This window comes from Electrona antarctica (genome assembly GCF_951216825.1).
Source record: "Electrona antarctica genome assembly, chromosome: 12".
NCBI classification, from domain to species: Eukaryota; Metazoa; Chordata; class Actinopteri; order Myctophiformes; family Myctophidae; genus Electrona; species Electrona antarctica.
In genome coordinates this window covers 6,205,873-6,232,581 of record NC_136793.1, presented here as the reverse complement: position 1 = coordinate 6,232,581, position 26,709 = coordinate 6,205,873, and the positions used below count along the sequence as shown (strand labels likewise).

Genomic DNA, 26,709 nt, shown 5'->3' with positions numbered 1-26,709 from the left:
AATGAAATGACTAGTACACGATCATCTTGAGAGAATAAGGTATTTCCTGAGAAACAAAGAGAGTCAATTTGATAAGGTTTGGCTGCCCCCTTGTCCAGTACTTGAGTAGAAACAATTAATAGACAGGATACCACTGATATGGTTGACTGTACACTGACCCACACCTAATTCGTGTCAATTTGGGGGTCCTTGACATGAAACAGTTTGAGAAGCACTAGTGTGAGGCACCGCACCGACCTTAAAAACGTTCTTGGCCCAGGTTCTGAAGGACTCCTCCTGGCCACACAGCTCGTCGCCCTCTCCCATGCGTAGGATGCGCTCGCCCCCCAGCTCTTCAAACAGAGTGTCGACGGCGTGGGCAAAGGCACAGAAGTGTGGGTAGGCCCTAGAGCCAAGGCCAAACGCTGAGTACCTGCACAGAGGAAGAGAGAGAAGTGTGGGTAGGCCATAGAGCCAAGGCCAAATGCTGAGTACCTGCACAGAGGAAGAGAGAGTGAGGATGTGGGTAGGCCCTAGAGCCAAGGCCAAACGCTGAGTACCTGCACAGAGGAAGAGAGAGTGAGGATGTGGGTATAGGCCCTAGAGCCAAGGCCAAACGCTGAGTACCTGCACAGAGGAAGAGAGAGTGAGGATGTGGGTAGGCCCTAGAGCCAAGGCCAAACGCTGAGTACCTGCACAGAGGAAGAGAGAGAGAAGTGTGGGTAGGCCCTAGAGCCAAGGCCAAAGGCTGAGTACCTGCACAGAGGAAGAGAGAGTGAGGATGTGGGTAGGCCCTAGAGCCAAGGCCAAACGCTGAGTACCTGCACAGAGGAAGAGAGAGAGAAGTGTGGGTAGGCCCTAGAGCCAAGGCCAAACGCTGAGTACCTGCACAGAGGAAGAGAGAGAGAAGTGTGGGTAGGCCCTAGAGCCAAGGCCAAAGGCTGAGTACCTGCACAGAGGAAGAGAGAGTGAGGATGTGGGTAGGCCCTAGAGCCAAGGCCAAACGCTGAGTACCTGCACAGAGGAAGAGAGAGAGAAGTGTGGGTAGGCCCTAGAGCCAAGGCCAAACGCTGAGTACCTGCACAGAGGAAGAGAGAGATGATGTGGGTAGGCCCTAGAGCCAAGGCCAAACGCTGAGTACCTGCACAGAGGAAGAGAGAGAGAAGTGTGGGTAGGCCCTAGAGCCAAGGCCAAACGCTGAGTACCTGCACAGAGGAAGAGAGAGAGAAGTGTGGGTAGGCCCTAGAGCCAAGGCCAAACGCTGAGTACCTGGCTGCACAGAGGAAGAGAGAGTGAGGATGTGCGTTACAAAAAAGATCCCAGCGCTTGCAGCATGTCTGATGCCACTAGTATACACAGTTCAAGACTTTCAAGACCAACGCTGCCATGTCCATCTTCTCTTTGTTGAGCAGTGTCCCCCAGGGCCCCCAGGGCCCCCAGGGCTCTGTACTAGATACAAAGCAAAGCAACAAAGCAAACACAGAATGTTTGGCCCAGAATGTGGTTAAGCCCCGCCAGACACTGTCCTAATAGTGGGACAACGCAAAGATTTCTCGACTGAGTGCATTACTCATACCCTCACAGCCTTAAAGGAGGATTCAGTGATTTTAGGTGATTTTGAAAACCCCCCGGTCCGCCCCGGTAAAGATGTGCACATGCATGCACACACTCTACAGTGGGGGGGGAAGTGCAACAGGCCAACAGCACATGCACCAAGGCCCGCCCCCACTCGATCATGATTGGAGGAAGGCCCCTCTCATCCTGATTGGATGAAGGCTTTCTCACCCGCCACCAAAACCGAAACTAACTCCTTATATGGTCAGCAGACTCTATAGTAGGGAGGATTATAAAAAATAATAATAATAAAAGTGATATTTGAATTAAGTGAAATCCCTGAATAGAGGGTATGCGCGTGACATCATCATCAAACCAGGAAGTTATGCAGGAAGGCCTACTGAGTGGCAAAAAACTACTTTCTGGCCATGATAACCCATGCATCCAAACAGAAAAGTCCAATCTGATTGCATTAAACAACGTTAAACAATGTTAAACTCACTTTGCATGTTGCTTTGCCACTCAATTCACTTTAAGCATGCGCATACCCTCTATATACCTTTAAAGGTAGTTGAATACGCAAAATAGCGAACCTATGACCTATTGAGGTTCATGCATGACTTCCGGTTTTTATTTACCTGACATTGGAGAAGGGTCCGGTACTTCCAAACATACCCGCGTCCTCACTGGAGGACTTCCGAGCGTCCGAGTGGGAGGAGACACTGTTGAAACGCACCTTGTAGGACCTGTAGGAGAAGACAGGCAGAGACAAAAGAAACAAGAGGTCAAGAGAGACGCCGTTATACAAGGACTGAAGTGGAAGCTGGACGCTCCAGATGCCACTGAAGTGGAAGCTGGACGCTCCACACGCCACTGCCCACGCCGTTACACTCACTTCACTTCTTCTGGGTCAAGTGTTGGGTGGCGCAGCTCCATCAAGCCAGCTCCAAATTTCTACAAAGAGGCAAATGACAGGTTGTTTTTGACTGCATAATCAAACGTGTTACTTTACTAACATGCTTATTAACAGTACAGGTACAGTCAAAGCTTATGTTAAAAGGATAACACTAAATATTACTGAACCACAAAGGAAGGTTGCTCATTCAAACTACGCCCCTACCTCTCCATTTTCGGGAGGATCTCCGTTGCCAAAGGTACTGGTCACCACTAGCACCAATGTCTCATGCTCCAGGTGCACCACGTCATATTCTTCCATGGACATTACCTGCAGACAACAGAAGAAGAGGAAAGCTCTTGAGGGCACAGTGTTGATTTCGTCGACTAAAACTATGACGAAAAATGTTCGTCGACTACCTTTTTTCACTGGGGAAAACTAAATGGAAAGTAAATGAAAACTGACTAAAACTAAGACTAAATATACTGACGATTTCGTCAACAGATAGAAACTAGACTAAAATGTTAGGAAGGGACTAGTGGACAAGAGATCCAGTATAAGTCATTTTACACTTCATGCTGGAAATAGCAGATTTGCACGCGTTGTGGGTTTGTAGATCTGTTATTTTCAGCAAGTGTACAAACAGCCCTTACGACGGCATCAAGGCTCGCCAAAATACATTTTGTTCGACTAAATCAACTGTAGATTTAGTCGACTAAAATCTTATGACATTTAGTCGACTAAAACTAGACTAACACTAAAACATTGCAGGTGACTAAAATGTGACTAAAACTAAATTATTCAAACTATTCAAGAGACTATGAAAATTTGCTGCCAAAAATGACACTGACGTACACACAGTGCCAACATTCCGAGTCCAGACTGTGCTGTGCAGTGTGCATGGCCCTCGGCCCATCCTATAACTACTAGGGCCAATTTAAATTAGGGGTTTATAAGAGTCTTTTTCATGGGACACAAATCGACACATTGCTGGCTTGGCTTGGAATCGAACGGGGGACAACCAGAGCCTCTGGCTTCCCAAGCAGGCTCACTAACCACGCATTCACCCAACACCGAGTGGGCAAGAACTCAGCTATGGCTGACCCACGGTACTGTAGTACTCATAGTACATACAGGGCCCTGACCATGGTCCAGTAGTACTGTAGTACTCATAGTACACACAGGGCCCTGAGCATGGCCCAGTAGTACTGTAGTACTCATAGTACACACTAGGGCCCTGACCCAGTAGTACTGTAGTACTCATAGTACACACTAGGGCCCTGACCCAGTAGTACTGTAGTACTCATAGTACACACTAGGGCCCTGACCCAGTAGTACTGTAGTACTCATAGTACACACAGGGCCCTGACCCAGTAGTACTGTAGTACTCATAGTACACACTAGGGCCCTGACCCAGTAGTACTGTAGTACTCATAGTACACACAGGGCCCTGAGCATGGCCCAGTAGTACTGTAGTACTCATAGTACACACTAGGGCCCTGACCCAGTAGTACTGTAGTACTCATATTACACACAGGGCCCTGACCCAGTAGTACTGTAGTACTCATAGTACACACAGGGCCCTGAGCATGGCCCAGTAGTACTGTAGTACTCATAGTACACACTAGGGCCCTGACCCAGTAGTACTGTAGTACTCATAGTACACACAGGGCCCTGACCCAGTAGTACTGTAGTACTCATAGTACACACAGGGCCCTGAGCATGGCCCAGTAGTACTGTAGTACTCATAGTACACACTAGGGCCCTGACCCAGTAGTACTGTAGTACTCATAGTACACACTAGGGCCCTGACCCAGTAGTACTGTAGTACTCATAGTACACACAGGGCCCTGAGCATGGCCCAGTAGTACTGTAGTACTCATAGTACACACTAGGGCCCTGACCCAGTAGTACTGTAGTACTCATAGTACACACTAGGGCCCTGACCCAGTAGTACTGTAGTACTCATAGTACACACAGGGCCCTGACCCAGTAGTACTGTAGTACTCATAGTACACACAGGGCCCTGAGCATGGCCCAGTAGTACTGTAGTACTCATAGTACACACTAGGGCCCTGACCCAGTAGTACTGTAGTACTCATAGTACACACAGGGCCCTGACCCAGTAGTACTGTAGTACTCATAGTACACACTAGGGCCCTGACCCAGTAGTACTGTAGTACTCATAGTACACACAGGGCCATGGCCCAGTAGTACTGTAGTACTCATAGTACACACAGGGCCCTGACCCAGTAGTACTGTAGTACTCATAGTACACACAGGGCCCTGACCCAGTAGTACTGTAGTACTCATAGTACACACAGGACCCTGACCCAGTAGTACTGTAGTACTCATAGTACACACTAGGGCCCTGACCCAGTAGTACTGTAGTACTCATAGTACACACTAGGGCCCTGACCCAGTAGTACTGTAGTACTCATAGTACACACAGGGCCCTGACCCAGTAGTACTGTAGTACTCATAGTACACACAGGGCCCTGACCCAGTAGTACTGTAGTACTCATAGTACACACAGGACCCTGACCCAGTAGTACTGTAGTACTCATAGTACACACAGGGCCCTGACCCAGTAGTACTGTAGTACTCATAGTACACACAGGGCCCTGAGCATGGCCCAGTAGTACTGTAGTACTCATAGTACACACTAGGGCCCTGACCCAGTAGTACTGTAGTACTCATAGTACACACAGGGCCCTGACCCAGTAGTACTGTAGTACTCATAGTACACACAGGGCCCTGGCCCAGTAGTACTGTAGTACTCATAGTACACACAGGGCCCTGACCCAGTAGTACTGTAGTACTCATAGTACACACTAGGGCCCTGACCCAGTAGTACTGTAGTACTCATAGTACACACAGGGCCCTGACCCAGTAGTACTGTAGTACTCATAGTACACACAGGGCCCTGACCCAGTAGTACTGTAGTACTCATAGTACACACAGGGCCCTGGCCCAGTAGTACTGTAGTACTCATAGTACACACAGGGCCCTGACCCAGTAGTACTGTAGTACTCATAGTACACACAGGGCCCTGACCCAGTAGTACTGTAGTACTCATAGTACACACTAGGGCCCTGACCCAGTAGTACTGTAGTACTCATAGTACACACAGGGCCCTGACCCAGTAGTACTGTAGTACTCATAGTACACACAGGGCCCTGACCCAGTAGTACTGTAGTACTCACAGTACACACTAGGGCCCTGACCCAGTAGTACTGTAGTACTCATAGTACACACAGGGCCCTGACCCAGTAGTACTGTAGTACTCATAGTACACACAGAGTACTGTAGTACTCATAGTACACACAGGGCCCAGTAGTACTGTAGTACTCATAGTACACACAGAGTACTGTAGTACTCATAGTACACACAGGGCCCAGTAGTACTGTAGTACTCATAGTACACACAGGGCCCTGACCCAGTAGTACTGTAGTACTCATAGTACACACAGGGCCCTGACCCAGTAGTACTGTAGTACTCATAGTACACACAGGACCCTGACCCATGGCCCAGTAGTACTGTAGTACTCATAGTACACACAGGACCCTGACCCAGTAGTACTGTAGTACTCATAGTACACACAGGGCCCTGACCCAGTAGTACTGTAGTACTCATAGTACACACAGGGCCCTGGCCCAGTAGTACTGTAGTACTCATAGTACACACAGGGTCCTGACCCAGTAGTACTGCAGTACTCATAGTACACACAGGGCCCTGACCCAGTAGTACTGTAGTACTCATAGTACACACAGGGCCCTGACCCAGTAGTACTGTAGTACTCATAGTACACACAGGACCCTGACCCAGTAGTACTGTAGTACTCATAGTACACACAGGACCCTGACCCATGGCCCAGTAGTACTGTAGTACTCATAGTACACACAGGGCCCTGAGCATGGCCCAGTAGTACTGTAGTACTCATAGTACACACAGGGCCCTGACCCAGTAGTACTGTAGTACTCATAGTACACACAGGGCCCTGACCCAGTAGTACTGTAGTACTCATAGTACACACAGGGCCCTGAGCATGGCACAGTAGTACTGTAGTACTCATAGTACACACAGGGCCCTGACCCAGTAGTACTGTAGTACTCATAGTACACACAGGGCCCTGACCCAGTAGTACTGTAGTACTCATAGTACACACAGGACCCTGACCCAGTAGTACTGTAGTACTCATAGTACACACAGGGCCCTGACCCAGTAGTACTGTAGTACTCATAGTACACACAGGGCCCTGACCCATGGCCCAGTAGTACTGTAGTACTCATAGTACACACTAGGGCCCTGACCCAGTAGTACTGTAGTACTCATAGTACACACAGGGCCCTGACCCAGTAGTACTGTAGTACTCATAGTACACACAGGGCCCTGACCCAGTAGTACTGTAGTACTCATAGTACACACAGGGCCCTGAGCATGGCCCAGTAGTACTGTAGTACTCATAGTACACACTAGGGCCCTGACCCAGTAGTACTGTAGTACTCATAGTACACACAGGGCCCTGGCCCAGTAGTACTGTAGTACTCATAGTACACACTAGGGCCCTGACCCAGTAGTACTGTAGTACTCATAGTACACACAGGGCCCTGACCCAGTAGTACTGTAGTACTCATAGTACACACAGGACCATGGCCCAGTAGTACTGTAGTACTCATAGTACACACAGGGCCCTGAGCATGGCCCAGTAGTACTGTAGTACTCATAGTACACACAGGGCCCTGACCCAGTAGTACTGTAGTACTCATAGTACACACTAGGGCCCTGACCCAGTAGTACTGTAGTACTCATAGTACACACAGGGCCCTGACCCAGTAGTACTGTAGTACTCATAGTACACACAGGGCCCTGACCCAGTAGTACTGTAGTACTCATAGTACACACAGGACCATGGCCCAGTAGTACTGTAGTACTCATAGTACACACAGGGCCCTGACCCAGTAGTACTGTAGTACTCATAGTACACACTAGGGCCCTGACCCAGTAGTACTGTAGTACTCATAGTACACACAGGGCCCTGACCCAGTAGTACTGTAGTACTCATAGTACACACAGGGCCCTGACCCAGTAGTACTGTAGTACTCATAGTACACACAGGGCCCTGACCCAGTAGTACTGTAGTACTCATAGTACACACAGGGCCCTGAGCATGGCCCAGTAGTACTGTAGTACTCATAGTACACACAGGGCCCTGACCCAGTAGTACTGTAGTACTCATAGTACACACAGGGCCCTGAGCATGGCCCAGTAGTACTGTAGTACTCATAGTACACACAGGGCCCTGACCCAGTAGTACTGTAGTACTCATAGTACACACTAGGGCCCTGACCCAGTAGTACTGTAGTACTCATAGTACACACTAGGGCCCTGACCCAGTAGTACTGTAGTACTCATAGTACACACTAGGGCCCTGACCCAGTAGTACTGTAGTACTCATAGTACACACAGGGCCCTGAGCATGGCACAGTAGTACTGTAGTACTCATAGTACACACTAGGGCCCTGACCCAGTAGTACTGTAGTACTCATAGTACACACAGGGCCCTGAGCATGGCCCAGTAGTACTGTAGTACTCATAGTACACACTAGGGCCCTGACCCAGTAGTACTGTAGTACTCATAGTACACACAGGGCCCTGACCCAGTAGTACTGTAGTACTCATAGTACACACAGGGCCCTGAGCATGGCCCAGTAGTACTGTAGTACTCATAGTACACACAGGGCCCTGACCCAGTAGTACTGTAGTACTCATAGTACACACAGGGCCCTGAGCATGGCCCAGTAGTACTGTAGTACTCATAGTACACACAGGGCCCTGACCCAGTAGTACTGTAGTACTCATAGTACACACAGGGCCCTGACCCAGTAGTACTGTAGTACTCATAGTACACACTAGGGCCCTGACCCAGTAGTACTGTAGTACTCATAGTACACACAGGGCCCTGACCCAGTAGTACTGTAGTACTCATAGTACACACAGGGCCCTGAGCATGGCCCAGTAGTACTGTAGTACTCATAGTACACACAGGGCCCTGACCCAGTAGTACTGTAGTACTCATAGACTAGTACACACAGGGCCCTGACCCAGTAGTACTGTAGTACTCATAGTACACACAGGGCCCTGACCCAGTAGTACTGTAGTACTCATAGTACACACAGGGCCCTGACCCAGTAGTACTGTAGTACTCATAGTACACACAGGGCCCTGAGCATGGCCCAGTAGTACTGTAGTACTCATAGTACACACTAGGGCCCTGACCCAGTAGTACTGTAGTACTCATAGTACACACAGGGCCCTGACCCAGTAGTACTGTAGTACTCATAGTACACACTAGGGCCCTGAGCATGGCCCAGTAGTACTGTAGTACTCATAGTACACACTAGGGCCCTGACCCAGTAGTACTGTAGTACTCATAGTACACACAGGGCCCTGACCCAGTAGTACTGTAGTACTCATAGTACACACAGGGCCCTGACCCAGTAGTACTGTAGTACTCATAGTACACACAGGGCCCTGACCCAGTAGTACTGTAGTACTCATAGTACACACAGGGCCCTGACCCAGTAGTACTGTAGTACTCATAGTACACACAGGGCCCTGACCCAGTAGTACTGTAGTACTCATAGTACACACAGGGCCCTGACCCAGTAGTACTGTAGTACTCATAGTACACACAGGGCCCTGAACCATGGCCCAGTAGTACTGTAGTACTCATAGTACACACAGGGCCCTGACCCAGTAGTACTGCAGTACTCATAGTACACACAGGGCCCTGAACCATGGCCCAGTAGTACTGTAGTACTCATAGTACACACAGGACCCTGACCCAGTAGTACTGTAGTACTCATAGTACACACAGGGCCCTGACCCAGTAGTACTGTAGTACTCATAGTACACACAGGGTCCTGACCCAGTAGTACTGTAGTACTCATAGTACACACTAGGGCCCTGACCCAGTAGTACTGTAGTACTCATAGTACACACAGGGCCCTGACCCAGTAGTACTGTAGTACTCATAGTACACACACACAGGGCCCTGACCCAGTAGTACTGTAGTACTCATAGTACACACTAGGGCCCTGACCCAGTAGTACTGTAGTACTCATAGTACACACAGGGCCCTGACCCAGTAGTACTGTAGTACTCATAGTACACACAGGGCCCTGACCCAGTAGTACTGTAGTACTCATAGTACACACACACAGGGCCCTGACCCATGGCCCAGTAGTACTGTAGTACTCATAGTACACACACACAGGGCCCTGACCCATGGCCCAGTAGTACTGTAGTACTCATAGTACAACTACTGACCCAGTAGTCGAGCAGAAACACTGTAATGAATACTACTCTGCTCCGGCAACAAGTTGATAATGTTCTTGCTGCTTGCATATAATGAGTTAGCGCATAATGACGACGTGCCACACAATCACTGTGAAGAGACAACTAATCCTCAGCCCCGGTCACGGCCACACAGCCAACTCAAGGTACGGCCACGGAGCCGACTTGGGGACCCAACGCAGCTCCTCCAAGGAAAACAAACAAATTAACGGAGCTGAACGTGAATCCCCCCCACCGCCCACCCCTTTTTTTCCCTCACTGTATATGTTTCTTTTCCCTTTTTACCTCCTTTATGATGAATTCCTGTTCTGTTCTTTGTCTATATAGAAGTGTCTATTTGTACGTCTCTAAATGTTTTTGATGATTTGAACATGGTGGACCCTATTGGAAACAACTTTAATGCTTAATTGGGTCGTCCACTCACAGTTAACAGCCTTTGTATTGAGTTTGTGCTTGAAATGTACTGTAATTCTGCAAACTGTTAATACATTTTTCAATCAATCAATCAATCATGCAGAAATGGCCCCAGGCCTTCTCATCTGCCCCTGAACCACACACGCGTGCACACTCATGCATGCATGCAGAGCAGTCGCTTGTTGTATGATTGATCACGAGCAAAATGTCCTAGAACCAAAACGCTACATGATTGAGAGAGCAACTCATGTTGTTATTCTTTAAATTGGCAAAAATAAGTCATGGGCAAAGTCATTTACACCGCCAGGGGTGCTTTCAGATCTTGTCTTAATCTTGGCTGGATGAATCTCAATTCCGACCCCCCACACTTTCATGCATGTGAGCAGAAGAAAATGTGACAAAATAATTTTGTCGCATCCTTTACCCGCAGCTCGGCCCGCAATTCAGCCGCTGCCCGAAAATTACGAATATAGGAGCTTTCTCTGTCCCTTAATGGTATTTGGGCGTGTTGGCACGCTTTCCCCTAAATTGCTATTTTGGTCACATACATTTGGGAAGTCGATAGTGGAGTTTAAAAGCACCCGTATAAGCCGTGCCAAATTAGTTCGGTAGAGCCGCTCGCGCCTCAAGCCCGCGGCAGCGGCTATGAAGCAATATAGCACTAACGGGCAACGGTTAAGGGATCTCTTAAAGGGATCTCTTAAAGCCAAGACTGGTGATTGGTTAAATTTGGTTTAATTATTGCAACGCCCAAACCACACCTATGCATAATATAACGGGTAATGGAGGTGTTTAAGGGATTTAGACAGGTAACCAAAATACCAACTTTAGTGGGGGAACACCCTTTCCCCACTCCTAAAACCCCAAATAGTGGCTTTAGAAAGATGAGACAAAAATGGAGCCCTTAGGGCTCCATTTCCGTCACCGCTAAACCCCTTATCCCTAAACTTCTTTGCCTTTTTTTACTAATTTGCAAAACATTTTTGAATAGTTAAAATGGCCAGTCTACAAGCTCACAACGTGACAATGTAGATTGGCTAGTTGAACTATTCAAAAAGGTTTTTCAAAATAGTAAAAAAAAAAAAAGGCAAAGAAGTTTAGGGATAAGGGGTTTAGCGGTGACGAAAATGGAGCCCTTAGTTGCTTCCTCTCTGCCCTTGAATCGTTCTACTTGGCTGGAATGTTCTGGGCCATGTCGGATTCAGGACCAGGTCTGCATGGGTCCGGGGCCGACCCGAGAGCCAACTGCTCCCCTTCCCAACAGACATCAGCAAAAAAATAATAGGCAAACTACATGATTCATCTCTCTGGAGTATTCTAATGGTAGCCTATACCTTTGCGTCAAAGGCGTGATTGAAGATTTGACAGAGGGTCTTGGCGTATTCTTGGGACTTTCCCGTCTCTGTGGCGTACAAGATGGAGGCTTTGACTCTCTTGGCCATCGCTTTACCCATTAACTTAGCTGAGAACTTCACCGCTCTGCAGAGGAGAGAGAGAGAGAGAGAGAGAGAGAGAGAGAGAGAGAGAGAGAGGTGGGGGGAGTATATATAGTTAGGTAAAGTTAGCTTAAGTTGTGGTAAATCTGGGAAAAAAATGCTTACCACTAGCTTTCTTCACAGATGTGTTCATAAAGGTGTCTACTATCACAGAAAAAAATGTTCCAACCAACTCCCTTGGGAAACTTTGTGACAGCTGCTGAAAGTTGGGGTACCATTATCAACCAATATAAGGCAAAACATTCCAAATTTCATTATACTTTAAGTAGCATGTGACATGTCAAACTAGGGGTTTTTCATGATGCTGAATCCATTCCAAGCATTAGTTTTGCACGAAAATACTCCTTGGGCTAAATTCAGCCATAGCCACTTGCCCAAATGTGCCCAAATGTGCTGACCTCATCACATTTGTGATGACGGCTATGGGCATTTTTAGGCAAAGGAGTGTTTTTTGTGCAAAACTAATGCTTGCAATGGATTCAGCATCATGAAAACCCCCTAGTTTGACATGTCACATGCTACTTAAAGTATAATGAAATTTGGAATATATTGGTTGATAATGGTACCTCAACTTTCAGCAGCTGTCACAAAGTTTCCCAAGTTTCTGTGATAGTAGACACCTTTATGAACACATCTGTGCTAGTGGTAAGCATTTTTTTCCCCAGATTTGCCACAACTTAATGAACATATAGAAATAGATTAAAGTCAAGTCATTTGTATTTATATAGCACTAAATCACAACAAATATTGTCATGATATGGCACTTAAATTTGCCTAAACCAGGGGTATTCATTATATTATATGTTTAATGTATTTGATCATCCTTCAGTTTCAGATACGATATTTACAGACAATGAATGGAAGCTGTTACAAAAACAAAACAAAACATGATACTGGTATTCAAAAAACTGAACAAATAATTCAGCCCCGTGGGTTCAGTGGTCATGTGATTCATGTCAGACATACTGCAGATCATGTCAGAAGTAGCAGATGGATGGATGGATGGATGGGTGTTGTGATCACTCAGCTTGTCATGTCCTGGAGGCCATTACATTAATATCATAGAACCAACATGCACGCATGCACCCAACCACCCACATGCACGCGCGTAGACAGACACATGCATCATGCACCCACATGCACGCGCTCGTAGACAGACACACGCATCATGCACCCACATGCACGCGCGCGTAGACAGACACGCGCATACAAAGAGCTGACACAGTTCTGATTGCTCCCTGAGGGGTTGATTGGGTGAATTACACCGTGGAGTACACCACTTCCTTCCCGTGTCTCATCTCATCGATAGACCAAAGGCAATGATGAGGAAACAGAGGTTAAAAGGACTTGTTTGCCTTGTTTAGCTCAGTATTAGCATTGTTGTATCTCCATTAAAGCTACCCTGTGTATTTTTGTGTGTGATTAACATCGTATCTTGACCATTTATTGCTCTTCTATTGAGAAATGTTGATCCTGTGGTAGCATAATGCCCACTGTTGTAGCAACTACTTCTTCCTGGGTCGAATCATAGAAGTCGTGCTATGAGGCTGAGCTGTCGGCAGGAACTGTGTGACGCGTTTCAATCAAATCCAGAAAACTTCTTATTGTAGTTAAGGTGATTTATTAAGAAAATAACATAGTCCAAAAAATTTACTGAAAATGTTGATGAATGAAAACGTAGGTATAAACGATCAAAACGTAGAAACGATTAAACGTAGATAAACGGTCAACAGAAAATATTGAGCCTAGAGCTCACCCCCATTCTCTCACTGAATGCCACTGCCCAGACACACAGCTGACATAAGTAAATTGATTAGCAGACACACAGCAGGTAAGGGAAGTGGAACATCAAAAACCAAGTGTGGGAAAAAATAAACAATAAATATAATATACAACAAAATGTATATTTTGGCTCCTACACCCACTATTGGTTGACAAGTGGAACTGTTTGAAGGACAACATTCTATTAGTGGCAAAGATTTCAGCACTTGTGCAGTTGACCCCAACGTCTGTTATTTCGGTTATGTTTGATGAAAAGAAATGGCTTTCATGGTATTCACATCATGATGTAACACCTCCTCTCCTCCATTGGCAAATCAACACAAATCAAACTTTGCATCCCATATTCCCCATACTCTTTTATAGTTTTTTTCCCCCGAGGCTTATCAAAAGAGTGCATTCTTACTTTGCCAGCTTCTTAAATCCAATGGTTCTCTTTTTGGTGGGTGTTCCGTTCACTGCCTTGAACACAAAGCCTTTCCAGGCGTCTGGCTGTGTCAGATAAGGAGAAAGGCACAGAGACACCGGTGTGAAGCTTATAAGAATGAAGGTAACATGACAAATCATCGATCCCTCATGACTACACGTAACTGCCCGTTTGCATTCCCTGGCCACGTGACCTGCAGGATCCTCACCTGGTACTCGAAGGAGGGTGTGAGGTGGTAGTTTATCATCTCCTGGCTGAACACTGGCGTGATGCTCCCCGACATGGGGGGCACGATCCACGCCCAGTCTCCAGGACAGCCTCCCCGGAGCTTGTGCTCGTTGTCCATGTGCTTCATGAAGGACTCTGTAGCTGAGTGATGGTCCACGATGGTCACTTTGGCATCCTGGAGAGACCGAGGGCAGCAAGGAGGTCATGTATGATTGTTAAACTGCCAGAGAGCTCTCAGCTGCATGAGTCATCATAAGAGATTATTACATCTGCCAACGTTAGTTACAGTATGCATGCCACTACTCGCACTATAGTCCTGGCTGTCATTGAGGAGGAAACCTACAATAAAGCGTGTGTGTGTATATGTTAGGGCATTCACTTCTAGTCATTTTTACTAGTTGACGAGTTGCCTAGTTTACTAGTCGAATTGTCGACTAGTCGTTTAACTACCAATTATGTAAAAAAAATACAAATACAAATAAAACCCTTTTTTTTAAATAAATATGTGTACATTTAAAAACTGTGTACATTGGTGACTATAACTATAATCTACCTGATCTTAAAGCCTACAAAATCGGGGAAAAATAAAAAATAAAAAAAATAAACTTTTTTTCTTTTTTCTTATCAACTAGTCAACTAGTACCAACAAGGTCGACTAGTGGATTTACTAGTCGACTAGTTGCTTAATGCCCTAGTATATGTGCTATACTTTCACTTGTGAACTTATAAGCGGTTCTCCATGCACTAGCTGGATTAACCTGACATCAACAACAAGCCGCTGAACTGCATTTGTACTGTGTTGCACCAGCGGAATCAGGCGATGTTATGTTGACCAAAGTCATAAATGATGCGCGTAGCCCTGTGCGCAAAAGTTCAGACAGAGACTCTGGAGTGGGTTTACGTGCCTCCTCTGTGTATTATATAACTGTTAACGGGGGTGGGGGCTTTTTTATCACCGTGCTCTGAAATGGCTGTCTTCTAATAATGTTGAGCAAGGGGTAATATGTACAGTAGCAGCCAGACACCTGCATGTACATTATAAATGCTACAAATAGAGCACCGAAGTCTGGCGTCAGTATCGCTAGGGGGCACTAAGTCTACGGGTTCGTGTACTTTTGTATTAGAACCCCCATAGGGGGATCTTAGATCGCCTCATAAAAATAAACACATCATCCTGGCTGCTTCACTCATGTGGATATGAAGAATCAACAGACTGCGAGAAAACGCTATTGTTGCTGCTGCCGCATTAGTTACATTCTCGCTAGAAACAGACCAAATATGTATCAAATATGACTGACTGACTGACTGTCATAAGTGATACAGTCACCTCCCCAACGATATCGCCGAGACAGTTTGTATATTTTTGGACCACAATGCTTATACGAGATGATTTTAAGATGACCCAATGTTATTCTAAAAAGTGGGATCAGCATTAATTCATATCTCATCAGTTGAATGTCGTGGAGTCTAGGGATGCACCGACATTGGCCGAAACCGAATACTGATAGGAAACAGTTGGCCGAAAACCGAATATCCGAATATGATTAATATTATATATCTTTTTTCCTACCATTGCTGTCATGGCCGTACCTTAAAGCTACCTGATTTATGCCAAAATAAATGGTTATGGTAAAACTTAACTTAAATAATAATCACTATTATGGGTCCATAAAACATTTATTCAGCTCTTCTGAATGCATTAATTGCATACACACTATTCGGTGATATATTTTCTGTCTATTCGGGCCGAAACCGAATAGGCCGAAAGATGCATCTTTAGCCATTTTCTGCCGAATATTTTCTGCGGACGGATATTGGGTGCATCACTAGTGGAGCCCATTACATCATGCACACCTGGAAGCTGTAGAGCACAGCGATGTTGATCTCCACCAGAGCGCTGTCCTTCCACAGAGAGGAGATCTTCCTGGTGTCCAAGCCCATCCTCATGGCTACGTTCTGCACGGCAAGGAAGGAATGCAGGACAGCATGCTTACATTGCAGACGTAGTATGACACAGTATAATTATGCATTATTCTGAGGGTTTTTTTTTTGCATGAGGGCCTTTGTAGCATTATTGTTACAACTTGGGGTGGAAATAACAGGAAGAAAAATCAGACCAGTCTGAAGTGAGTACTGTACTGTACTGTACTGTACTGTACTGTACTGTACTGTACTGTACTGTACTGTACTGTACTGTACTGTACTGTACTGTACTGTACTGTAGGGGTTCTCAACGTTTTTGGCCGGGGACCCCCAGAAATACTTTGGCAATGTCTCGGGACCCCCGCCCATCCCCTCCCGACCCCCAATATAAATTGACTGCTACAATAACCTTATTAAAAGAGACAATACACCATAAATACATACTGAATAAATACTTTTTTTTTTGAGTGGTGTAATTTAAATAATTTGGGGACCCCCCAAAATAATTTGGCGACCCTCCGAGGGCTATAACGCTATTTCCGTGCTCGGACACAGCCAGGGACACAGGGACAGACAGACCCAGCCAGGGACACAGGGACAGACAGACCCAGCCAGGGACACGGGGACAGACAGACCCAGCTAGGGACACAGGGACAGACAGACCCAGCCAGGGACACAGGGACAGACAGACCCAGCCAGGGACACAGGGACAGACAGACCCAGCCAGGGACACAGGGACAGACAGACCCAGCCAGGGACACAGGGACAGACAGACCCAGCCAGGGACACAGGGACAGACAGACCCAGCCAGGGACACAGGGACAGACAGACCCAGCCAGGGACACAGGGACAGACAGACCCAGCCACACACACATAGCTGTCTATAGGAGGGGTTACTGCACCACTCAAAAACATCCAACTCCAGGGAAAAGATGGACTCCTTGGAATTAAGGCTATATGCGACATGCAACATTGTCATGCTGCATTGCTCTAGAATCCTTTACGTACAGTATGTGAGCACACAGTGATGTGTGTCCTTGTTAACATGCTGTAGCCTAGTGTGCTCTGACTAATGTGCTCTGACTCATGTACATCCATCCATCTTCAACTGCTAATCCGGAGATAAGGTGAGGTGACTAATGTACAATACTTTGCTATTTTTATTACTATTGCTGCCATTCTTTATTACTGTATTACTTTGTTATTGTTGTTATTGCTGCAACAGCGTTGAGGAACCAAAACCAAAGACTTTGACTCTTGTGTACTTTTTTTTGTTAAATAAGATACAATTCTTGAATAATAAGAAAGCATATGATTAGTCTAGACTCTAAGGCAGGGGTTCTCAACCCGTGGGTCGCGACCCCCCGGGGGGGTCGCCAAATAATTTTGGGGGGTCCCCAAATTATAAAAAAAATATGTTTTTTTTCTTTTGCAACTAAATGGCTGGAAAAGAGAAATGAAGAGTTTACATGCATAAACTTTCCTTAATGATTATATCTGGTGTCAGTATTTATTCATGATATATTTTCACTATTATTATGGTTATTGTAGCGGGCAATTTGTATTGGGGGTGGGGAGGGGGGCGGGGCTGGTCACGAGACACGGCCAAAGCATTTCTGGGGGTCCCCGGATCAAAACGTTGAGAACCCCTGATCTAAGGCATTCATGTGTGGAGTTGTTAAAATCATGAACATATCTAATATATTGGTCTAACATGGCTTACCGTCACACATTTGGCTCCAATTACAACTCCATCAATGAAGCTCTTATTTGTAAATGTTATTCTTCAAAAGGAGGGTTTATCATTAATTCATAGCATCGTGTGCTTTTCTCTTGCATGGTCTGCTAAGCAACATGTTACAGTTATAGTTACAGTTGGGTAAAGGAGGGAATACGGATTTAGAAATCAGGGAAAGGGGGGGCCGGGGGGAAGGGGGTACTACTGAAGGAAGTGTTGTTTTTGGCAGCAAATTTCTATTTTAGTTTTAGTCATAGTCTCTTGAATAGTTTCCATTTAGTTTTAGTCACATTTTAGTCACCTGGAATGTTAGTCTAGTTTTAGTCGACTAAATATCATGAGATTTTTACAAATGACACAAATGACAATGACATTTGTACACTCTCAGAGTTAAATTAACAGTGGTTTTACAATATAAATTGGGGGTACCAGAGATAGAAATGCCATTAAATCGGGGGTCCGTAGCATAATGCGTGTGAAACTGGGGGTCCTTGGAATTAATATGTTTCGGAATCACTGCTAGAGCCGTAAAAATCCTCCCTTGTCCGGGGTCTCTGGCATATGTTTTCAAATGGGGGGTCCGTGGCCTAATAAATGTTGATTTGGGGGTCCTTGACACGAAGAAGTTTGGGAACCACTGATGTACTGAACATTACCTCAATAATATTGTAACGTGAAGTGTCACAGAAGTCCCTGGTGCCGATCTCTGTGCCCATGTACCAGCCGCTGAAGGGGCAGCCAGTGAACTGAAGTCCGCCAACGTCCAGCATCATGCCGGACACTGCTGGTAGAACGTACCATTTCAGTTCCAGCTCCTTAAACCACTCAAACCTGGGCAAGTAAACAACATTTCATTTCACATGAATATAGGGTTTTTGTTACATGCAAAACTCAATCCATTTGTACACTCTCAGAGTTATACAGACCCATAAAGGGTACATTTTAAAATGGTAAAATGGTAAATGGTGCATTTATATAGCGCCTTTATCCAAGGCGCTTTACATAGATTGTGCATTACATTCACCCATTCACACACACATTCATACACTGATGGCGGCGGAAACCATGCAAGGCACCAACCAGCACATCAGGAGCAATTAGGGGTTCAGTGTCTTGCCCAAGGACACTTCGACATGTAGACAGGAGGAGCCGGGATTCGAACCGCCGACCCATGGATCATTGGACGACCTGCTCTACCTCTTGAGCCACAGTCGACCCATAAGGGTACATTTTGGTTCCAAACTATGATATAGCTGCAGGGGACCTCCTGGACGTCTCTCAAGGACCCCTGGGGGTCCCCTGACCCCACTTTGGGAACCACTGCACTATGAGAGAAATGAGCACCTTACACCAGTCCTTGCTGCCCTTCACTGGTTTACCGAGATTTACCATTTATTTTAAGATGTTGTTGCTTGTTTTTAAAGGTTTTTATGACATTCATTTTAATTTCTTTTTCTTTTTCTTTTAGGTTTTATGACATCAATTACACCAGAAACCCCCCCCCCCCCCCCCCAGAAGCAAAGGTATGAGTTAAAACGTTCATTGTGAAAGAATATATTAAAAGATTTGCGCCACATTTTAACGATTTTTCTAAAATAGCAGACCTACAAGCTCGGTGCCGTGCTATGAGCTTGTAGATCTGCTATTTTTCAATAGCCAAAGTATGACATAATGCTTAAAACACCAAAAGGGGTTCCCACTTCCCACCCAAAATGGCTTAACACTAGGGGTGCAGGCTATTGCTGTGCGGGCTTCTCAGCTGTGGATTTTTTATTGAATATCCATATGGAAAAAAGGAATTATCAGGAAATTATTATCCGATTGATTGTCCATAAATGTACTGTAAATACACCACGAAGCCCACTTCCGTCTGTCTTTTATTCCTCTGCATTTCTTTCTCTTTTTTTTCCTCATTAAAATTGTATTGATTTTCTTTTTTTAACAAACAAATTTCAAGAACATTTCAAGTCATATAAAATCAACATAACTGAACTCAATACCACCCCCCCCCCCCCACTCCTATCCCTTCCCAACACTCCCTCCCTCCACCATCCTATATAAAATCCCCAACCCACAACACATCCACTGCATCAGTAGGTCTTTCAGATCTGATATCGGGTCTGTCCACATTGAAATGCGGTGCTCTGTTGGGCACACGCACACGTACACGCACACACACACACACACACACACACACACACACACACACACACACACACACACACACACACACACACACACACACACACACACACACACACACACGAGCGCCTTCTAGGGGGTGCCTTCTAGGGGGTGCCTTCTAGGGGGTGCATCAGCTAGGTCGGGAGGTAACAGGGGGAGCATGGCCAAAAAGGTTTGGTAACCGCTGGTGTCGGGTAATGGAAAATGCATCTTTCCAGCTACACTCGTGATGGGGATTGTTTTGGTGGCCATGGTCTGTCTGGCCAGATGGCACAGGGTTGAGGGCCATCTGATGCAGGGCAAAGGGTCAGCGATGCCAGCTATGAGCTTGGCAGGGGCAAGATCAAGTGCTGAGGGGATGGATGGCACTCTCTGCATGTCGCAGAGGTGGCACTTTGTAAGTCTTTGTTTGTGGAATGTCGACATTATGTTTTAACACATTTTGGGCGAGAACCCCTTTTGGTGTTTTAAAGCATTATGTTATACTTTAGCTATTGAAAAATAGCAGATCTACAAGCTCATAGCGCGGCACCGAGTGCCGCGCTACGAGCTTGTAGGTCTGCTATTTTTGAAGAATCGTGAAAATGTGGCGGAAATCTTTGAATATATTCTGTAAGCGAACGTTTTTAAGTCAAATCTTTGCTTCTGGGGAGGTCCCTGGAACAACATATTTTCAGATGTGGGTCGGCGACCAATTACATATTTTTTTGGGGGGTCCTTGACATGAAATATTTTGAGAACCACTGATATAGAAACATAACAAAACTGTCACGATTTTTGAAGCCATTTTTTTGTAGAATCGTCCTCAGGTCAAAATGGGTTAAGAGGGTGAAGCGCATGTTTGAACATGCATGCTTTAAACTCACCTGGGGTGTACGATGTCAACCTCCAGGACGTCCTCCGGAGGGATCTCGTACATCTCCGGGTCTTGCCCGTTGGCTTGCAGAAGGAGGGGCAGGATGTCCCACTTCCCCATCGGGGCCTTCCACCCCTGCTGGATGCAGACCTATAACGGGACAGAGAACCACGGGACGCCATCAGGGACGCCATCAGATGACATTGATCGAGACGCCGATCAGATGACATTGATCGGGACGCCGATCAGATGACATTGATCGGGACGCCGATGAGATGAAATGATCGGGACGCCGATCAGATGACATTGATCGGGACGCCGATCGGATGACATTGATCGGGACGCCGATCGGATGACATTGATCGGGACGCCGATCAGATGACATTGATCGAGACGCCGATCAGATGACATTGATCGAGACGCCGATCAGATGACATTGATCGAGACGCCGATCAGATGACATTGATCGAGACGCCGATCGGATGACATTGATCGAGACGCCGATCAGATGACATTGATCGGGACGCCGATCGGATGACATTGATCGGGACGCCGATCGGATGACATTGATCGGGACGCCGATCGGATGACATTGATCGAGACGCCGATCGGATGACATAGATCAGGTCGCCGATCAGATGACATTGATCGGGACGCCGATCAGATGACATTGATCCGGACGCCGATCAGATGACATTGATCGGGACGCCGATCGGATGACATGGATCAAAATATGTTTTGTTGCAACTTTCACTTTAACTTTATTCGTTTATTTAGTCGGGCCAGTGTATATTTGCTTTATAATATTCTTTATCCCACGATTTTGTAACCCATTTTTCACCCCTGTGTCAATTATCTAATGTGATCCTGGGCTCTACACACCCTCCGCCAACCTAGTCCCCATATATGGGGGACATGGGGAGAGCAACGGACTTGAACTCATGCTTCCTTCATGCCTGAGTGTCCTTTAAACCTGACAGGGGGGGGTTTCCCTGGTCGGACGTAGCGCGTAGAAGGAACACGTTATTCCAACCAGTTCCTTTCCCCTCCATCAGGCGCCCTGATGGAGGGGAAAAATGTTTTGCAAAATAGTAAAAAAAAAAAAAAGGCAAAGAAGTTTAGGGGTAAGGGGTTTAGCGGTGACGAAAATGGAGCCCCTGGTGTCATACCCACTGTCTCTCTTTTTATGTATCAATTCCTTGTTTAAATAACTTCACTGCAACTACCCGTCATTCCTACCTCAGTGAACTCCAGGCTGGCAGGATCTCCAATGATCGTTCCATCCGGCATCTTGTAGCCTGCGTACTTTACTATCTGACCGTTCCACACGCGGAAGTCATGCAAACCATCTGTCCTCTGTGGAAATACGGTGATAGCTGACCTGCACACGCACGCACGCACGCACGCAAGCGCACACACACACATGCACACGCACACGCACACACACACACACACACACACACACACACACACACACACACACACACACACACACACACAGTGATTAGCATGTTGTTATCGGAACATGATTTGATTTTTGCTAGCTAGGGATTTGTTTTGCACATTGCAGAGCCTATATAGACGAGCACAGTTTGCAGAGCCTATATAGACGAGCACAGTTTGCAGAGCCTATATAGACGAGCACAGTTTGCACATTGCAGTCAGAGCCTATATAGACGAGCACAGTTTGCAGAGCCTATATAGACGAGCACAGTTTGCAGAGCCTATATAGACGAGCACAGTTTGCAGAGCCTATATAGACGAGCACAGTTTGCACATTGCAGAGCCTATATAGACGAGCACATTGCAGAGCCTATATAGACGAGCACAGTTTGCACGTTGCAGTCAGAGCCTATATAGACGAGCACAGTTTGCACATTGCAGTCAGAGCCTATATAGACGAGCACAGTTTGCACGTTGCAGTCAGAGCCTATATAGACGAGCACAGTTTGCACGTTGCAGTCAGAGCCTATATAGACGAGCACAGTTTGCACGTTGCAGTCAGAGCCTATATAGACGAGCACAGTTTGACATTGCAGAGCCTATATAGACGAGCACAGTTTGCACATTGCAGTCAGAGCCTATATAGACGAGCACAGTTTGCACATTGCAGTCAGAGCCTATATAGACGAGCACAGTTTGCACATTGCAGTCAGAGCCTATATAGACGAGCACAGTTTGCACGTTGCAGTCAGAGCCTATATAGACGAGCACAGTTTGCACATTGCAGAGCCTATATAGACGAGCACAGTTTGCACATTGCAGAGCCTATATAGACGAGCACAGTTTGCAGAGCCTATATAGACGAGCACAGTTTGCACATTGCAGAGCCTATATAGACGAGCACAGTTTGCAGAGCCTATATAGACGAGCACAGTTTGCAGAGCCTATATAGACGAGCACAGTTTGCAGAGCCTATATAGACGAGCACAGTTTGCAGAGCCTATATAGACGAGCACAGTTTGCACATTGCAGAGCCTATATAGACGAGCACAGTTTGCACATTGCAGTCAGAGCCTATATAGACGAGCACAGAGCACAGAGCACAGAGCCTATATAGACGAGCACAGAGCCTATATAGACGAGCACAGAGCCTATATAGACGAGCACAGAGCCTATATAGACGAGCACAGAGCCTATATAGACGAGCACAGAGCCTATATAGACGAGCACAGTTTGCACATTGGCTTTTAAACACAACTGTGTTTTATTGCCATGACAGGGCAAGTGTTAATTTAACTAAGCTGCTGTTGAATCACCGGGGACAGAACAGCTGGTGTGTGTGTGTGCGTGTGTGCGTGTGAGCGTGTGAGCGTGCGTGCGTGCGTGCGTGCGTGCGTGTGCGTGCCACTGGTGACATGCAGCACCAAACAACTTCCAGAAACTATCTGAGGGTGTGCAAAGGAGAGTGTTGCCAAATTGACTCCTTATGGTACAATTAAAACAAAGATCTATGGCATATCCAAGTATGGCTGTTTTGGGCGGGAACCCCTTTTGGTGTTAGCATTATGTTATGCTTTAGCTATTGAAAAATAGCAGATCTACAAGCTCATAGCGCGCCACCGAGTGGCGCGCTATAAGCTTGTAGGTCTGCTATTTTTGAAAAATCGAAGAACCACTGACATAGAAACATAGCTTTTTCAGAAAACTGTCAGGATGTAGAAGACATTTTTAGAATCTGATCTCAGGTCAAAATGGGTTAAGACTAGTAAGAATAAAAAATAAGAATAGATTAAACTATTATTAGGGTATAGGTTTACTTCATTTTGGACTAAACGTCATAGATGATCACATAGATGATATCCAAGTATGGCTGTCAAAGCTCTAATCTTTAACATGTGATATAAATTGGAAAACATCCTTTCAATTTTCATAGACTATGCTGATGACTTAAGAGAGAAAGCGCTAAGAAGCAGTGCACGCGCGTGGACAGGTGGACAGTGGGTTGAGAGAGCGTACTAGAACGTGACAGTCTGACAGAGAGGACTTGATGATGAGATACTAGTGTACATGGAACGACAAAAAAAAAGCATGTAAGCATTACTAAAGAATTCCTCACCTCATGTTTCCTTTATTGGTGGCATATTTGATGTGATTGCAGATGTAGTTGAACATTCCATGAGCTGTTGTGCAGTCCCTAGCGTCAAACACCTGGAAAACAGAATGCCATGGTTGGTAAAACTGCCAAATTGGCATATTTGATGTGATTTGCAGATAATAGTCGAACATGCTATGAGCGGTTGTATAGTCTTCATGCTTCAAAGTCTTCGGCTTCAAAACAGGTCTTATAGAAATTTGAAGCAATTGTAGAAATATTAGACCTTAATTTCTTTCTTTTTTTTGATTAATTGAAAATGGAAGACCTTATATAAACAAGTCTTAGTGTTTTTTTCTGGTTAGCAGTGTTTGTATTGACCTGTACTGTACCTTCCTTGGACTGTACCCATTCTGCAATCCGTTAGTAAAATGTGTAATCAATCAAATCAATTGTCGAATGTTTAACCCATTCTGGGCGGGAACCCCTTTTGGTGTTGGCATTATGTAATGCTTTAGCTATTGAAAAATAGCAGATCTACAAGCTCATAGGACGGCACCGAGTGCCGCGCTACGAGCCTGTAGGTCTGCTATTTTTGAAGAATCGTGAAAAGTGACATGAAAGTGTTTGAGAACGACTGGCATAGAAAAACATAGCTTTTTCAAGAAAACAGTCAGGATTTAGAAGACATTTGCAGAATCGTCAAAATGGGTTAAGCATGTTCTAAGAATACTTTACATTATGTTAAACACATTTTATTTTACATTTTTTTGGACAACACAGCCAATTGAACACCGAGGTGTCCACTCGTCCTTAGTGGCCACTCCTCCTGTTACCACCAGTATCGTCTTCTCACCTGTAATTTGGACCACTGAATCCTCCCTACGCAGCGGGCAGAATTTCTCCAGGCATGCTTGGCACCATAAATGAGTTCAGTGTCCTTCAGTTGGTAGGTTCCCGTATCCGCAATCTCCTTGATCACCTCCTCCAGTCTTTCCACGTGGGGCTTGGAGCCAGCCCTGAGTATACAACACACAGTTACACCATGGAAATGAACCCAGTACAGCACACAGTTACACCATGGAAATGCAGTCACATGGGGCTTGGAGCCAGCCCTGAACCCAGTATACAGCACACAGTTACACCATGGAAATAAATGCAGTCATAACAAGTACTTCAGCCCTGAACCCAGTATACAGCACACAGTTACACCATGGGAATGCAGTCACAACAAGTACTTCAAACTCATAGAAAAGTTGTGAATGCTCTCAAGATTTTCAAATGGGCCCTGATCGAGGGACGGTTGGGAACTGCTGATGTACTGCAATCAGCAGTTTGCACCTTGCCCTCATCTCCTCTAACCTGACTCCGCCAGATGGGGCAGCAGAGAGTACACTGGGTTCCCCCCTCCTGCTCCCATCTGGGAACTCTCAGGCAGACTTGATGCTGAAGTCTCGCGGCACTCGGTGCCGCGCTATGAGCTTGTAGATCTGCTATTTGTTCAATAGCTAAAGTATAACATAATGCTTAACACCAACCGGGGTTCCCGCCCAAAATGGGTTAACATAACACACACAAGAGCAGCATTGCTAGAGGCTGTTGTGCTTCCCTGTTAACCCATTCTGAACGGGGACCTCTTTTGGTGTTTTAAGCATTATGTTATGCTTTAGCTATTGAAAAATAGCAGATCTACAAGCTCATAGTGCGGCACCGAGTGCCGCGCTACGAGCTTGTAGGTCTGCATATCATCTGCATATCAGCTTGTATAGGACAGGTCTGCTAACATTTTAGCTCAAATCTTTGCGTCTGGGGTGGTCCCTGGAACAACACATTTTCAGATGGGGGTCGGCGGCCAATTTCATATATTTTTGGGGGTCCTTGAAATTAAAATGTTTGAAAACCTCTGACATAGAAACCTGGGTTTTTCAGAAAACTGTCAGGATTTAGAAGGCATTTGTGACCAGATTTGACTGAGAGCCTGCCATCGTACAAATTCCAGCTTTTCACCAGAGGAGAAAAACTTTTTTTTTTTAGTTAATAGCTCAGGCAGACTCTTCACATACTAGAGCATGTGTGTCAGAGCTTAAATCGACATGTAAATATGAAATAAATACTTAAACATGTAGCTAGGTCAGGTGTAATATTAGAGACCACAGAAGTGAACCTTTCAAGCCTGTTTTCTCAACTTGCTGTTTCTCTGCAAGACATTACTCTATAAGCCATATCTCCAAAACTGGTGGGTCAAACTGAACAACCATTATGTTAATTTGAAGCTATGATTCCCTGCTTTCATATGACATGAAAAAACGAAAATCCAATGGCAGTCCCTCAGTCAAACTTGG

At 45.8% G+C, this 26,709-nt stretch overlaps 1 protein-coding gene across 1 annotated transcript in view; it reads right to left on the bottom strand.

The window, feature by feature from the left end:
• nos1 (nitric oxide synthase 1 (neuronal)) overlaps positions 1-26,709 on the bottom strand; it is an 85,614-nt gene that overhangs the window by 28,774 nt on the left and 30,131 nt on the right. The window contains exons 6-18 of the mRNA XM_079517140.1: positions 25,224-25,386; positions 24,392-24,483; positions 22,072-22,213; positions 20,843-20,982; positions 18,449-18,623; positions 15,986-16,087; positions 14,112-14,306; positions 13,883-13,968; positions 11,536-11,680; positions 2,654-2,758; positions 2,429-2,487; positions 2,172-2,279; positions 238-412 (exon numbers count right to left, since the gene is read on the bottom strand). Coding sequence (XP_079373266.1) covers positions 238-412; positions 2,172-2,279; positions 2,429-2,487; positions 2,654-2,758; positions 11,536-11,680; positions 13,883-13,968; positions 14,112-14,306; positions 15,986-16,087; positions 18,449-18,623; positions 20,843-20,982; positions 22,072-22,213; positions 24,392-24,483; positions 25,224-25,386 — 1,687 coding nt within the window. The remainder of the gene's footprint in view (positions 1-237; positions 413-2,171; positions 2,280-2,428; positions 2,488-2,653; positions 2,759-11,535; positions 11,681-13,882; positions 13,969-14,111; positions 14,307-15,985; positions 16,088-18,448; positions 18,624-20,842; positions 20,983-22,071; positions 22,214-24,391; positions 24,484-25,223; positions 25,387-26,709) is intronic.